Genomic DNA, 17864 nt, shown 5'->3' on the forward strand with positions numbered 1-17864 from the left:
GTTTGTCTTAAGAGGTTAAGTGTGTGGTACATTTTAATGCCACAATAAAAAAACTAATATACAAGGCTTTAATTAAGATTTCTGAACCATATGTTCATCAGTGACTTGATGATACTTTTGTTATTAAGTGTTGTCTTCAGGATTGAGGATTAGTGTATCTTCATCCTAAATGTAGGAGGAGATAAGTTAAAAAGAAATCATCTGCCTATTAGTGACTAAGTAGATGTGTTTATGCACTCAAGCTATAATATAAGGAAACTTTATTTAACTAATAATACTGGGTATATACCCAAAGGAAAATAAATAATTCTTCCAAAAAGACACAAGTACTCATATGTTCATTGCCATGCTATTCACAATAGCAAAGACATGTAATCAGCCTAGGTGACCATGAATGGTGGATTAGGTAAACAAAATGTGGTACATATACACCACGGAATACTATGCAGCCATAAAGAAGAAGAAAATCATGTCTTCTACAGCAACTTGGAGGCAGCTGGAGGCTATAAATCTAAGCAAATTCACATAGGAACAGAAAACCAAATACCACATGTTCTCACAAGTGGGAACTAAACACTGAGCACACATGGACATCAACATGGGAACAATAGACACTATGGACTACTAGAGGGGGAGGGAAGGAAGAGGGCATAGGTTGAACAACTATTGGGTACTATGTTCACTACAAAGGTGATGGGATCCACATCCCAAACCTGAGCATCACACAATATACCTAGTAACAAACCTGTACATGTACCCCCCCACCCCGTATCTAAACTAAAAGCTGAAATTTAAAAAAATGATAAATACACAGCAATGAAATAGGAGAAAAACTTAGGACAAATAATCACTTAAGGTGTAGTAAAAATAAATACAGACATGAAATACCTCCCATATCTGAACTGAAGGGAAAATAAAGGAAAAAAAATCATACGACCAAAATATTAAAAGGTTGAACCAAACTTCTGCTTCCAGTCATGATGGTTTATTAGGAACCAGGTTTACCTTCCTGCTGTAATCAAGTAGAAAAGTAGGCAAAATATATGAAAAAAATTTTTTCAGACATTAAATAAAGACACCACAGGACCCTGATCCCTCAGAGTAGGAAAACCAACAAGAAGACCCCTATACTCCCCTTGAATTGGTGCCTGAAGGATCAGGGAAAAGGGATTCCCAAGGAGAGCACTGGAGATATATCAAGTTGAAGAAACAAAGGTCAGGCTGAGATGACTGAAGTTGTGGGGCAGAACTACAAAGAAAAAAGAGCTACACAAAAAGAACTCAAAATCAAGACAGGATTCACTTTGAGTCATAGCTGAACATTAAAATGCACACATGAGGAGTGAAACTTTGTGAGGCCAGGCAGAGCATGACTAAGAAGCTGTGAGCTAAACAGCTCCCAGTGATCACATGGTGCTGGGAGGCATTCGATTTCAGAGGAGGCACAGTAGCCTCTTCGTTTATAACCCAGGGCATTCAGTAGAGACCACGAAGAGACCAAATCTTAGCAGTGGGTCAAAGCAATTCATAAATTAAAGAGTATTGAAGAAACGCATTAATCAGGCTTTTTTAAAAGCTTCAAAATTAAACTGAACTTTTAAATAAAACATTACTAGGTTTGTCAAGAAGAAAAAAAATATGAAGAATAACCAGGGGAAAAAAGAGTCAACAAAAATGGGCCAAGAAGTAACAGAAATAATGAAATAGGCAGACAAGTAAAGTGAGACAGCTGATTAAAAATGCCCAAATAGGCCGGGTGTGGTGGCTCACACCTGTAATCCCAGCACTTTGGGAGGCAGAGGTAGGTGAATCGCTTGAGCTCAGGAGTTTGAGACCAGCCTGGGCAACATGGCGAAACCTCGTCTCTACTAAAAATATATAAAAAATTAGCTGGGCATGGTGGCACACGCCTGTAGTCTCAGCTACTCAGGAGGCTGAGGCAGGAGAATCGCTTGAACCCAGGAGGCGGAGGTTCCAGTGAGCAGAGATCGCACCACTGCACTCCAGCCTGGGTGATAGAGCGAGCCTCCATCTCAGAAAAAATGAAAATAAAAAATAAAAAATGCCCAAACACTGAAAACATGAACACAGTGAAAACAAAAATAGAAGATATTTCAAAAAAACTAAATGGAATTCCTAGTGATGAAAATTATAGCACACTGTAATTCACTAAGTGGATTAATATCATAACAGTGCAGAAGAAAAGATCAACAAAATTGAAGACAAAGCAAGAAAAACTATCCAAAATGAAACAGAGGGGGGAAAATAAGAAACCTATGGAACAATATTAAAGAGCGTAATATATAAGTCCCAAAGAAAAATAGAACAGAAAAAAATTATTTCAAAAAATAATGATGTGAACTTTCCAAAAATTTGATGGAAGCTGGATATGGTAGCTCACACCTGTAATCCAAGATCTTTGGGAGGCCAAGGTGTGAGGATCACTTGAGGTCACAAGTTTGAGGCCAGCCTGGGCAACATAGCAAGACCTTGTTTCTACGAAAAGTTTAAAAATTAGCAATAGGGCATGCCTCTAGTCCTAGCCACTCCGGAAGCTGAGGCAAGAGTATCTCTTGAGCCCAGGAGTTTGAGGTTACAGTGACCAATTATCATACCACTGCACTCTAGCATGGGCAACAGAGTAAGACCCTGTCTCTAAAACAAACCAACAAAAATTTGATGAAACTATAAACCCACAGATCCAACAAGTTCAAGGAACCCAGAGCAGGATAAACAAAGAAAATAAAAATCTTCAATTTCCGAAAGCCAGACATTAACAAAAAATCTTAAAATACTGAAAAATCTTTTAAGACTGTCTTTCCAAGAAATAAAAGGCACATGCAGAGGAGCAAAGATGAAGGAAAAAGGAGAAAGATAACAAACAAAATGTCACAAAGAAGTAACATCTTTAAAGAGATTTTTTTAAAGTATCAATTTAGAATTCTATACCCAGGGAAAACAACTTTCAAAAATGAAGAGATTAGCTTGCTCCTGTACTTCTAGCTACTCAGAAGGCTGAAGTGGGAGAATTGCTTGAGCCCAGGAATTCCAGGCTACAGTGATCATGCTACTGCATCATTCCAAGCTGGGTGACAGAGTAAGACTGTCTCCAAAAAAAAAAAAAAAAAAAAAAAAAGGAAGGGAAAATGTAGATATCAACAAAACAATAGACTAGGAAGCTCCAAGCTCCAGTTCCCACACAGAACTATTTTGTAAACAAGTAGAAACTTTCTGAACCAACTTTGTCAGAGCTCTGGAACACAGTCAAAGGTTTACAGCAACCAAGCAAATACCCAATCAAGAAAACAACATCTTAGCCAGGCATGGTGGTGACCGCCTGTAGTACAAACTAGGCCTAGACAGGAGGATCGCTTGAGCCCAAGAATTTGAGGCTAGCCCGGGCAACATAGCAAGACCCTGTCTCTAAAATAACGAAAAAGAAAAAAAGTCACCTTCAATACAACAGGAACGTTTTACAGCATTTTTACTTGTCCTTGCCCCACCACCTACCAGAAGGTGAAGGTTTTAGTCTCAAAGCAGCAGCACCCTGTTTCCCAGTATCCTCCCACACACCAGAGGAAGAAAAGCAGATGTTATTTACAAATTATTGTGTAAATTTTATCTAACTTGTCTGAAGGATACTTGAAGGACAGACATAAGGCTCTCATCATTTCTTCACCTAACTCAGAGCTCTGGTGAGAAGGACAACAAGAACAGCTTTAAAACACACACACACACACACACACAAAACAACTGCAACGTGACTACAGGCCTGGGCCAAGTCATTACAGGGGAACACACCCAAAACACCACCTAAGGCCCAAATAGCTAGAGATAGGACACTTTTGGAATATTTTTTTTCAAGATACAGGGTCTTGCTTTGTCACCAAGGCTGGAGTGCTGTGGTGTAATTATAGCTCACTGCAGCACTGAACTCCTGGGCTGAATTGATCCAGCCACCTCAACCGATCTAGCCACCTCAACCGCCCAAGTAGCTGGGACTATAGGTGTGCACCACCATGCCCAACTAGTCTTTATTTTTGTAGAAACAGGGTCTCACAATGTTGCCCAGGCTGGCCTCACACAACTGGGCTCAAGCTATCCTCCTACCTCAGCCTCCAGAGTTGCTGGGACTACAGGTATGAGCCACCACACGCAGCTACTTTTAAATTTGGGACACTCAAAAGCAACCAGGTATATAGGATAATTCAGAAAGCCATATGTGTGTCCAGGCAAAATACATGCTCAGAAAAGATCTTTATTAAAATCTTAAGTTTTCCCCTCAGGCTTATCTTTAGGTTTAGTGGAAGCCTAGTTATGGATTAAAGGAGTGCACCAGCACAATCAATCTACAAACAGAGAGAGCAGGCATTTAAAAAAAAAAAAAAAAGCCTTCTTTTATTTTTTGAGATGGAGTCTTGCTCTGTCGCCCAGGCTGGAATGCAATGGCGCAATCTTGGCTCACTGCAACCTCTGCCTCCCGGGTTCAAGCAATTCTCGTGCCTCAGCCTCCCGAGTAGCTGGGATTACAGGCACGTGCCACCATGTCTGGCTAAATTTTTTGTATTTTTAGTAGAAACAGGATTTCACCATGTTGGCTAGGCTGGTCTCGAACTCCTGAATCCAGGTGATCCGCCTGCCTTGGCCTCCCAAAGTGCTGGGATTATGGGCGCGAGCCACCACACCCAGCAGACATTCAAAAAAATCTTTCAAAACATTAGTTGACTCTGACTTTCCCTCTCCCTCTCCCCCTCCCCCTCCCCCTCTCCCTCCCCCTCTCCCCACGGTCTCCCTCTCCCTCTCTTTCCACGGTCTCCCTCTGATGCCGAGCCGAAGCTGGACGGTACTGCTGCCATCTCGGCTCACTGCAACCTCCCTGCCTGATTCTCCTGCCTCAGCCTGCCGAGTGCCTGAGGCGCGCGCCGCCACGCCTGACTGGTTTCCATATTTTTTTGGTGGAGACGGGGTTTTGCTGTGTTGGCTGGGCTGGTCTCCAGCTCCTAACCGCGAGTGATCCGCCAGCCTCGGCCTCCCGAGATGCCGGGATTGCAGACGGAGTCTCATTCACTCAGTGCTCAATGGTGCCCAGGCTGGAGTGCAGTGGCGTGATCTTGGCTCGCTACAACCTCCACCTCCCAGCCGCCTGCCTTGGCCTCCCAAAGTGCCGAGATTGCAGCCTCTGCCCGGCCGCCACCCCGTCTGGGAAGTGAGGAACGTCTCTGCCTGGCCGCCCATCGTCTGGGATGTGAGGAGCCCCTCTGCCTGGCTGCCCAGTCTGGGAAGTGAGGAGCGTCTCTGCCCGGCTGCCATCCCACCTAGGAAGTGAGGAGCGCCTCTTCCCGGCCGCCATCCCATCTAGGAAGTGAGGAGCGTCTCTGCCCGGCCGCCCATCATCTGAGATGTGGGGAGCGCCTCTGCCCCGCCGCCCCGTCTGGGATGTGAGGAGCACCTCTGCCCGGCCGCGACCCCGCCTGGGAGGTGAGGAGCGTCTCTGCCCGGCCGCCCTGTCTGAGAAGTGAGGAGACCCTCCGCCCAGCAACCGCCCCGTCTGAGAAGTGAGGAGCCCCTCCGCCCGGCAGCCGCCCCATCTGAGAAGTGAGGAGCCCCTCCGCCCCGCAGCCACCCCGTCTTGGAAGTGAGGAGCGTCTCCGCCCGGCAGTCACCCCGTCCGGGAGGGAGGTGGGGGTCAGCCCCCGCCAGGCCAGCCGCCCCGTCCGGGAGGGAGGTGGGGGTGTCAGCCCCCAGCCCGGCCAGCCGCCCCGTCCGGGAGGGAGGTGGGGAGGTCATCCCCCCGCCCGGCCAGCCGCCCCGTCCGGGAGGGAGGTGGGGGGGGGGTCAGCCCCCCGTCCGGCCAGCCGCCCCGTCCGGGAGGGAGGTGGGGGGGGTCAGCCCCCCGCCCGGCCAGCTGCCCCGTCCAGGAGGTGAGGGGCGCCTCTGCCCGGCCGCCCCTACCGGGAAGTGAGGAGCCCCTCTGCCCGGCCACCACCCTGTCTGGGAGGTGTACCCAACAGCTCATTGAGAACGGGCCATGATGACAATGGCGGTTTTGTGGAATAGAAAAGGGGGAAAGGTGGGGAAAAGATTGAGAAATCGGATGGTTGCTGTGTCTGTGTAGAAAGAAGTAGACATGGGAGACTTTTCATTTTGTTCTGTACTAAGAAAAATTCTTCTGCCTTGGGATCCTGTTTGTTGATCTATGACCTTACCCCCAACCCTGTGCTCTCTGAAACATGTGCTGTGTCCACTCAGGGTTAAATAGATTAAGGGTGGTGCAAGATGTGCTTTGTTAAACAGATGCTTGAAGGCAGCATGCTCGTTAAGAGTCATCACCACTCCCTAATCTCAAGTACCCAGGGACACAAACACTGCGGAAGGCCGCAGGGTCCTCTGCCTAGGAAAACCAGAGACCTTTGTTCACTTGTTTATCTGCTGACCTTCCCTCCACTATTGTCCTATGACCCTGCCAAATCCCCCTCTGCGAGAAACACCCAAGAATGATCAATTTAAAAAAAAAAAAAAAACATTAGTTGAACATGAATGAAAGGGACAGAGACTTTACTGATGACACACAACAAGAACACTCTTTGAAAAAAATAATGTGGGGGAGTCTTAAAACAATAGGTCTACTACAATTTATATATATTTTAAAACCCCAGCAAACCCTTGAAAAGGGAGAGAACCTCATATGCAGAGTTGCCAAGTTACAACAGTCAAATACCCAATATGCAATTTTAAAAAATCACACGAGTTGATGGGTGCAGCAAACCAACATGGCACATGTATACCTATGTAACAAACCTGCACATTGTGCACATGTGCCCTAGAACTTAAAGTATTAAAAAAAATCACAAAGATACAGCCAAATATGAAAATATGGCCCAATCAAAAGAGGATTAATAGCAGATTTGAGCACGCAGAAGAATCAGTGAATATGAAGATATTAACTGAAATCCTCAAGTCTGAAGATCAAAAAGGGAAAAAAAAAAACTAAAGTGAAGAAACAAAAAGGGATGGGAGGGAAACCATCATGAAGAACATCTTATGTATTACGACAGTCACAGAAGGAGAAAAGAAAAAGAAAGAAGCAACAATTATTTGATGAAATAATTGTGGGAAACTTCCCAAATTTAAGGAGAGAGACTTAAATCCACAAATACAGGAATGAACTCAAACTGGGATAAACTCAAATACATATAGATCAAAACACATTACACACAAACTGTTGAAGGCCAAAGACAAAGAGAATATTGAAAGCAGCAAGAGAGAAGCAAGTCAACACATACAAAAAAACTTCAATAAGATCATCACCTAATTTCTCATCAAAAACTTTAGAGGCCAGAAGGCAGTGTGACAATATATTTCAAAGTGATGAATGAAAAAAAAAGTTAGCTGAGGATTCCTTTTTCTTTTTTAAAAAATAGACACAGCATCTCACTCTGTCATCCAGGCTATAGTACAATGGCATAATCATAGCTTACTGTATCCTCGAACCCCTGGCTAAAGCAATCCTCCAACCTCTCAAGTAGCTTAAACTACAAGTGTGTGCCACCACATCCAGATAATTTTTTAATTTTTTGTAAAGACAAGGTCTCACTATGTTGCCCAGTCTGGTCTTAAACTCCTGGCCTCAAGTGATCCTCCTGCCTTGGTCTCCCAAAGTGCTGGGATTACAGGGGTGAGCTACTGTGCCAGGCATCAGCTGAGGATTCTATACCCAGCAAAATTATCCTTCAAAATAGAGGAAGAAGTTAAGACACTCCTAAGCCGAATGAATTTGTTAAAACTAGACCTGCCCTATAAAAAATGCTTCCTACAGGGAAGTCTTTGGGTTGAAATGAAAGGATGCTAGAAGTAACTCAAAGCCATATAAAGAAATAAAGATCTCCTAGAAGAGATACATACAAGGGCAAATATAAAACCTAGTATCATAAAATTTTGTTTCATAACCTCACTTTTTACTTTCTTTAGGATTTAAAAGACAAAAGCATAAAATACAATTATGAATATATGTTACCATTCACGACATGTATAAAAATGTAATTTGTGACATCAATAATTGTAACAGAGTCACCACATAATATACAGGGGAATGGAGCTGTGGAAGAGTAGAATTTTTGTATGCAACTGAAGTTAAGTTCACATCAATTCAAGTAAGACTCTCATAACTTTAGGATGTTATATGTAATCTCCATGATAACCACAAAGAAAATATAGAATATACAAAAATGAAAGTGAGATGGGAATCAAAATATGTCACTGCAAAAAATTAACCAAACACAAAAGAAAGCAGTAATGGAGGAAATAATGAACAAAATAATGAACAAAATGAAAAAGGAAAACACAAAATGGCAGAAGTAAATCCTCATTTATCACTACTTACCTCAAGTGTAAATGGATTAAACTCCTGGATCAAAAAGACATAGATGGACATAATAATTTTTAAAAAATGATCCAAATACTGGTTATCTAAAAAAGGTTCACTTTAGATCTAAAGACACAAATAGACTGAAAGTGAAAGAATGGTAAAAGACATTCCATGCAAATAACAACCAAAAGAGAGCTGAGATGACTATATAGACATCAGACAAAATAGACTTTAAGTCAAAAACTGTTACAACAGACAAATAGGATATTATGTATTGATAATACAGCCAGGTTCTCAAAAAATGTAACTATAAACATAAATACAACAAACAACAGAGCACCAAGACATATGAAGAAAGCACTGAAAGAACTAAAAGGAGAAATATACATCAGTGTAGTATGGGAAAACTAAAACAAAAAAAGAGAGAAACAGTTGGAGACATAAATAGCCCAATATCAATAAATGCGTAAAACAAGTAGACAAAGATCATTAAGGAAATATAGGACTCGAATAACACTATAAACCAATTGGAGCTGGCCACAGTGTTTCACGCCTTAATTCCACCACTTTAGGAAGCCAAGGCAGGAGGATCACTTGAGGCCAGGAGTTGGAGACCAACCTGGGCAACACTGTAAGACCCTGCCTCTGTAAAACAGTTTAAAAAAATTAGCTGGGGTGGTGGCATGCACCTATGGTCCCAGCTTCTCAAGGGGCGGAGGCAGGAGGATCACTTGAGCCCAGGAGTTCGAGGCTACAGTGAGCTATGATCACGTCACTGCGCTCCAGCCTGAGCAACAGAGCAAGACACTGTGTCTTTAAAAAAAAAAAAAAAATAGACTTAACAGACATATAAAGAACACTCCACTCAACAATGGTAGACTATACATTTTCTCTCAAGTGCACATTCTCAAGGACAGACCATATAATCAGGCACAAAAAAGCCTTAATAAATATAAAAAGACTGAAGTATCTTTTCCAATCACAAGGGAATGCAACAAAAAATCCATAACAGAAGACAACTGGAAAGAACACAAATATGTGGAAATTAAATAAGTAACTAAAGGATCAAGTAAAAGATCACAAGGAAAATTAGAAAACACCTTGAGACAAATGAAAGTTAAAACACAAAATACAAAACATATGGGATGTAGAGAAAACAGTACTAAGAAGAGGATTTACAGTGATAAAGGCATACAGTAGAAAAGAAGAAAGATCACAATCAAGAACCTAACTTTACACCTTAAGGAACCAGAAAAGGAAGCACAAACTAAACCCTAGCTAGAGAATAAAAGGAAATAATACAGATTAGAGCAGGGACAATTAAAATGGTTGATGGATGCATAGATAAAACAGATATGTAATAAAGCAAATACAGCAACATGTTAAGAAATGAAGAAGCTACATGGTAGGTACATTCGTGTTCATGTTTACAATTCTCTCCATTTATTTACAAATTTCACAATAAAATTGTGGGGGAACAAAATTACTAGAAAAAAATAATGAGAAAATATACACCACATATTATTCAAAAACAAATGTACACAAGATTTTTGCCTTTCATTTTAAGTAAATTTCCTTTTACATAAAAAGGAAAACACATAAATATTGAACTTTAGCTAATGATACACCTGCTAAAGCATTTGAGATAAATGAAATGATGTATGCAATTTACTATGAAATGCATAAAAAGATGTACTGATGGATAAAGATTAGTACATAAATAGGAATGTAATAAAGGAAACATGAAAATGAAAAATATGACAATGAAAAAAATCTAGGAAGTAAGTTTACAGGAAATCAATGAAATACTTTCAACCTGGCTGTATAAATGAAGCTTTTCCTAAGATGTTGGAAAAGAAAGATGATGATGTCGTTACCATTATTATCAAATACAGCAGACTTCAGGTGAAAGAAAATTACCAGATAATACAGAGTCACATTACATGTTGTTAAAGGGGGAATTAACCAGAAAGATGTAATCCTAAATGTATATGTACTTAACAAAACAACTTCCAGCAAACATGAAGCAAAATCTGAGAGACCTACAAGGAGAAAGAGATGAATTAACAATTATAGTTGGAGACATCAACACTCCTCTAATTGGAGAGAATACCATTAAAACTATAGAAGATGTGAATATAATCAACCATCAATATAATCTGATCAAAATTTATAGAATATGTCACCCAACAACAGCAGAATATAAACACTGAACATCCACCAAGACAGATCATATTCTGGCTCATAGAAATTAGAAAAGATTCAGAGCAGAGTAAAAATGAACACAAAATACCGAAATCTGTAAGATGCAGTGTTTAAACAGTATGCACAGTGGCAAATTTTATACCTTTAAAAATGCATACATTAAAGAAGATCCAAAATCCACCTTAAGTAGCTAGAAAAAGAACAGAAAATAAGTCCAAAGAAGGATAAACACAGTGAAAAGAAGAATGAAAATCAATGAAATAGAAAAGGGTCAAACAATAGAAAAAAATTAATGAAATCCAAAGCTGCGTTTTTTTTTTGAGATAGTAAAATTGTGAACTTTTTGCACAGATTAATCAAGGAAAAAATGATAAAACACAAATTCCTAACAGAAACAATAAATGACAGAACCTACAAAGTATAATGAAAGACTATAAACAAATTTACATAAATAATTTGACTACTTAAATGAAATGGAAAAATTCCTTAAGTTTGAAATTTACCAAAACAGACCTAAAGAAAAGAAAAGATCTAAATAGTTCTACATGTATTAAAGAAATGGAATATGCCAGGTGTGGAGGCTCCCTACTATAGTCACAGCACTTTGGGAGGCTGATGGGAGAGGACCACTTGAGGCCAGGAGGTCAAGACCAGCCTGGGTAGCATAATGAGACCCAATCTCTAAAATAAAAAATTAACCAGATATGGTGGTACATGCCTGTTGTCCCAGCTACTTGGAAAGCTGAGGCAAGAGGATTGCTTGAGCCCAGGAGTTTGAGGCTGCAGTGAGCTATGATCACACTATAGCATTCTAGCCTGAGAGACAGAGCAAGACCCTATCTTGAAAGAAAGAAAAAGAAACAAAGAAAGGAAGGAAGGAAGGAAGGAAGGAAGGAAGGAAGGAAGGAAGGAAGGAAGGAAGGAAGGAAGGATCAGCAAATGCAATACAATATATAAAAGGAGTAATATAACGTGACTAAGCAAGGTTTATTCAAGGAATACAAGACATTTTCTAGGTCACTCCAACAGATGCAATGAAAAGCATTTGAAGAAATTCACCATTTATAATTTAAAAAAAATAAATGACAGATTGGCATGGAATTAGCAAAATAGTTTTTCTTTACAGACAACACAAATGTATACATGAAAGTCATAAAGAATTTATCAAAAAAGCTACTATAACGAGTAAGTAAATTTAGAGCTTAGGACACAAGGTCATTATGCCAACATTACGTGAAACTACATTTACTATATGATATGGCTTGGCTGTGTCCCCACCCAAATCTCATCTTGAATTCCCACATGTTGTGGGACGGACCCAGTGGGAGGTAATTGAATCACAGGGGCAGGTCTTTCCTGTGCTGTTCTTGTGATAGTGAATAAGTCTCACAAGATCTATAGTTTTAAAAAGAGGAGTTTCCCTGCACAAGTTCTTCTCTTGTCTGCCACAATGTGAAATGTGCCTTTTACCTTCCACCATGATTGTGAGGCCTCCCCAAGCCACATGGAACTATAAGTCCAATAAAACTCTTTCTTTTATAAATTGCCCAGTCTTGGGTATGTCTTTATTAGCAGCATGAAAATGGACTAATACAATGTAACATCAAAAATCATGAATTACTTGGGGATAAATTTTTTAAAATATGTACTAGACCTGTACAGAGAAAACTACAAAACATTCCTAAGAGAAATTAAAGAGAAGGTAAATAAATAGAGAAGTACACTATATTCATGTAACAGGAGACAAAACACTGTTAAGATGTCAATTCTGGCCACATTACAAGAAAGATTCAACAAAATTCCAACAGAAATTCCACAGGGATTTTTGTAAAAACCAACAACATAATACTATGTGGAAATGCAAAGAACTGAGAATATCCAAAAAGATTCTGAAAAAGTGTAACAAAGTCAGAGGAGCTGTACCACAAAAAAAGGGACAAGCAGTTTTAAAGTACCTCTTAATGAGATCCAAAAGGAAGTACATATTACTGCCCATGAGTATTTCTACCAAAAAGAGAACTGAATCTAAATCTGATCAGGACTCTAGATCCTATTACCAATTTACACGAAATATAGAAGCCAGTGAAACTGTACCACAGGGATGCAAATAACAAAACTCAGAATATAGAAAATTTTACAAAAATAATCTGGTTTCTTAAGCAAATGAACTGTAAGAATGGGTAAAGAAAAAGAAAGAACCAAAGGGAAACTAGGTTAAAATTAGGTAAGAGATGTAACATCCAAATACAACAGAATATGCAGATGGCCCTTGTTAAGACCCTGATTCAAACCAATTATTTTTTTTTTTTTGAGACAGAGTTTCGCTCTTGTCACCCAGACTAAAGTGCAATGGTGCAACCCTGACTCACTGCAAGCTCTGCCTCCCAGGTTGAAGCAATTCTCCCGTCTCAGCCTCCCAAGTAGCTGAGATCACAGGCGTGCACCACCATACCTGGCTAATTTTTTTTGTATTTTTAGTAGAGACCCCCGTCTCTACTGGCCACCATGTTGGCCAGGCTGGTCTCCAACACCTGACCTCAGGTGATCCACCCGCCTCAGCCTCCCAAAGTGTTGGGATTACAGGCATGAGCCACCGCGCCAGGCCCATACCAACTATTTTTAAAAACTACTATGTGAGGCAATGAGAGAATTCAGCGTAATAATGGCACTGCAGTAATGTTTAAAATACCATTATCTTTTAACAATACATTCCCAACTATTTATAAACAGAATATGATTTCTGAGATTTGCTCTGAAATAATCTGAAGGAAAAAGAATAGATGAAACGGCCAGGCATGGTGGCGTGCACCTGTAATCTCAGATACTCAGGAGGCTGAGACAGGAGAATCACTTGAACCCAGGAGGTGGAGGTTGCAGTGAGCCGAGATTGCGCCACTGCACTCCAGCCTGGGTGACAAGAGTGAAACTCCATCTCAAAAAAAAAAAAGATGAAACAAGACTCGTCCTGTGTTAGTAACTGCTGAAACTGAGTTAATAGATCCAGGGAGAATTATTATATTATTCTCTCCACCTGTGAATTTGAAAATTTTTGTAACATAAAGTCCATTTAAAAAACTGAAATCTTTTATGGATTTAAGAAGTAATTTTGAAACATTTCTCTACCCAAAATACAAGATAACCATTTTGGTGATCATTCAGGAATCTCAATGCTTTCCATGCACTTAATTAAATTAATAAAGCTTAATGACTATTTTAAGTTGCATGAAATAGTGACAGTAGGAAAAATCAATTGCAACTAGAAATCCTGTGGTTGAGGCTGGGCAAGGTGGCTCACACGTGTAATCCCAGTACTTTGGGAGGCTGAGGCAGGTGGATCACTTGAGGTCAGGAGCGCAAGACCAGCCTGGCCAACATGGTGAAACCCCGACTCTACTAAAAAATACAAAAATTAGCTGGGTGTGGTAGTGCATGCCTGTAGTCCCGGCCACTTGGGAGGCTGAGGCACAAGAATCACATGAACCCAGGAGGCAAAGGCTGCAGTGAGCTGAGATCATGCCACTGCAATCCAGCCTGGGTAACAGAGCCAGACTCCGTCTAAAAAAAAGAAATCTGTGGTAGATTACAACATTCTACTCTTAAAATGCTGAAATATATTGAAGTCATATACCAAATAAAATAAATCGTTAATAGAAATAAATTAAGGCTGGGTGTGTTGACTCACGCCTGTAATCCCAAAAGTTTGGGAGGCCAAGGTAGGAGGATCACTTGAGCCCAAGAGTTCGAGGCCAGCCTGGGTAACAGAGCGAGACCCTGTAGCTACAAAAGAAAAAGAAGAAGAAAGAAATTAGTTACCTCTCTCAATTTTTCTCGCTCACGCTCCCTCTCAGCAATACGTTTTCGTCTCTCTTCCTCTTCCTTAAGAGCATTTTGTGTTTCTGTTCTCAGTTTATCATCTTTAAGAATCTTCCGAATTTTCTTTCTGCCTTTTCCAGGAGACTTGGAATCATCATTTTCATCTTCCTCCTCCTCTTCCTCCTCCTCCTCCTCTTCCTCCTCCTCTTCTTTTTCCTCCTCTTCTTCCTCAGAATTACTCTACAGAATTTAAACAATTAGAGGTAAACAGTACAAAGTCATTTAATTTATCCATTTCATATTCCATTAATTAACACAGCAGGAAAAGGTGGAAGAAAACATGCTGAAAACCTTTAGAATTATATTCAGCAACAGAGTAGTATTAAAAAAAAAAAAAAAACAACTCTTCGGCCGGGCGTGGTGGCTCACACCTGTAATCCCAGCACTTTGGGAGGCCGAGGCAGGCGGATCACAAGGTCAGGAGATCGAGACCATCCTGGCTAACACGGTGAAACCCCGTCTCTACTAAAAATACAAAAAAAAAAAAATTAGCTGGGCATGGCGGTGTGTGCCTGTAGTTCCAGCTACTCGGGAGGCTGAGGCAGGAAGATGGCGTGAACCCAGGAGGTGGAGCTCGCAGGGAGCCGAGATCATGCCATCACACTCCAGCCTGGGCGACAGAGCGAGACTCTGTCTCAAAAAAAAAACAACTCTTCAACACCTATTAAAAAAAACAAACAACTCAATTAAAAATGGGCTACCAACTAGAATAAACATTTCTCAAAAGAAGATATAAGCATATGAAAAGATGTTGAATATCACCAGTCATTAGGAAAATACAAAACAAAACCACAAAGAAATGCCACTTCCCACTCATTAGGATGTTTCTTGTTTAAAAAAAAAAAAAAAGAAAGAAAAAAAGAAAGAAACAAAGGAAGTGTTGGCAAAGATGCAGACAAATTGGAATCTTGGTACATTGCTAACAGGAACGTCAAATGTTACAGATACCAGAGAAAAACAGTGTGGAGTTTTCCAAAAGTTAAACATACAACTACTATATGATGTAGCAATTCCATTTTTCCATATATACCTAGAATAATTAAAAACACGGACTCAAACAGATATGTAGACACCCATATTCATAGCAGTATTATTCAAAATAGCCGAAAGGTAGAAACAACCCAAATGTCCATCAACAGATGACTGGGCTAACAAAATGTGGCACACACATACAATGGAATATTATTCGCCTTAAAAAGGGAATGAAATTCTGATATATGCTAAAACATGGATGAACCTAGAAAATATTATGTCAATGAAATAAGCCAGACACAAAAGGACAAATATTGCATGATTCAACTTATATATATGAGGTACTTAAAATATACAAATTCTTGGAGACATAAATGAAAATAGAGGTTACCAGGGGATGGGGGATAGAAGGAAATGGTGTTAATGTTTAATGAGTGCAGAGTTTCTGCTTGTGAATAATAATTAAGGCCATTGAACTGTACATTTTAAAATATTTTAAAAGTTAATTTGCAAAAGATAAATATCCCTCTGGAAGAGCATTGTGTTGACAGAATCAAACATATTACAGACACCTTTTACTTTATGTAAGCCTGCTTATATAAAAAAATTCAAATTGGCTGATTTCACTATGAGAAGAAATTTATTCATATGTAAGTCATCATTCAGGATAGTATTTTGTCTTCAGAAAATAGAACACTCACGTCACTACAAATGTAAAATAATGAATTAGAATGGCTTAAATAAAATTCCATTAGAAATTAAGGAATAGAAAAAAACTGATAATGTCAAATCAATACTTTTACATATATATATTCAATAACCAATCCTTCCACAAGTGTAAAATGTAAATAAGCCAGTACAATACAAAGAACGAACGGAACAGAGAGGTAACAGCATAATTACCATAGTCTACTGTACTGGTTATAATTCAAGCATGTGGTAAATGTCATTATTACCTTGTTTTCACTGGATGAATCTTCTTGAACCTTAATACGTCGCCTTTTCTTTTTCTGTTTATAGCTCCGCTGATTTTCTTCCAACTCTGCTTTCTTTGCAGACCTGAAGAAAATTTAAAACACAAAATAAAATATTTCATGATAAACTTCCATCAATAAGTTATGTACTATTTTAAAACTGTTCTACCTCTTTATGCATTCCTAAAAACAAACAGAAAAAAAAAATCAATAGGTTCAAAATGGATATTCCAGCAGAAGCCTAACCCTTCATTTTAATCCAATGATCAACATTTTACAGTATCCTGGGGGGAGGTTTGTTATATGAGTAAGAAGATGCATAAAAGGACATTAAGACTATTCTTCTAGTATAAAATACAAACAGCCAATAGACATACTAAAAAACATTCATCATCACTAAAACAAAGCAGATTACAAATTTGAATACTGTTTTCTTCATAACAGGTCACAGAGATTTGAAAAAAAAAGTAACAACTTTTGGTGAGAAAAATATTTCTGGGCTTAGAAATTGGTACACAAAGCTACATTAATCTAGACAAAATAACCACTGTCAGTAAGGATGTGGAGAAAGTGAAACCCTGTTCACTATTAATGAAAATGTAAAATGGTGCAGCTGCTATGGAAACATTATGGCAGTTCGTCAAAAAATTAAAAATAGAATGACCATGCAATTCCTTTTCTGGGTATATACCCAAAAGAAATGAAAGCAAGGACTTGAAGAGATATTTCTACACCCATGTTCAAAGCAGCATTATTCATGATAGCCAAAAGGTTACAAATCAAATGTCCATCAACAAATAAATTGATAAACAAAACGTGGTATACAATGGAACATTAAGCCCTTAAAAGGAAGAAAATTCTGAAACATGCCTCAACATACATGAACCTGGAGCACATGATGCTAAGTGAAATAAGCCAGTCAAAAAAGACAAACACTGTATGATTCCACTTATATGAGGTTCCTAGAGTAGCAAAATTCATAGAGACAGAAAATAGAATGGTGGTTGCCAGGGGCTTCAGGGAAGAGGAAAAAGAGAGTGGTTTAATGAGTAACATTTCAATTTTGCAAGGGGAAAAGGTTTTGGAGATTGGTTCAAAAAAAGTGAATGTACTTAACACTACTAAGCCATACACTTAAAAATCGTTAAGATGAAAATAAAAATTCCCAGTAATACCATGAAAGAAAAAAAATGGTTAAGATGGTAAATGTTATGTTATGTGCATTTTACCACTATTAAAAATAATCATTAAAGAAAGAATGAAGTACTGATACAGGCTACAACATGGATGAACCATGAAAACATTACGCTAAGTGAAAAAAAAATCCATTCATAAAAGGATATACATTATATGAATCAACTCATGCAAAATGTCCAGAACAGGCAAATCCATAGAGACAGAAAGTAGATTTTAGTGTTTATTAGAGTACGAGGGCATGAGGAATGGAAAATGACTGCTAGTAAGTACAGGGTTGT

The 17864-nt window shown here is 39.4% G+C and overlaps 1 protein-coding gene across 10 annotated transcripts in view; it reads right to left on the reverse strand.

Moving 5' to 3' along the window:
• ATRX (ATRX chromatin remodeler) overlaps positions 1-17864 on the reverse strand; it is a 282427-nt gene that overhangs the window by 136952 nt on the left and 127611 nt on the right. For all 10 annotated transcript variants that reach the window (XM_055376622.2, XM_019019449.4, XM_055376624.2 and 7 more), the window contains 2 exons: positions 16372-16474; positions 14384-14623 (listed from right to left, as the gene is read on the reverse strand). In XM_055376622.2, the coding sequence (XP_055232597.1) occupies positions 14384-14623; positions 16372-16474 (343 nt within the window). The remainder of the gene's footprint in view (positions 1-14383; positions 14624-16371; positions 16475-17864) is intronic.

The sequence above is a fragment of the Gorilla gorilla genome, chromosome X (genome assembly GCF_029281585.2).
Source record: "Gorilla gorilla gorilla isolate KB3781 chromosome X, NHGRI_mGorGor1-v2.1_pri, whole genome shotgun sequence".
In the NCBI taxonomy this organism is placed as follows: Eukaryota; Metazoa; Chordata; class Mammalia; order Primates; family Hominidae; genus Gorilla; species Gorilla gorilla.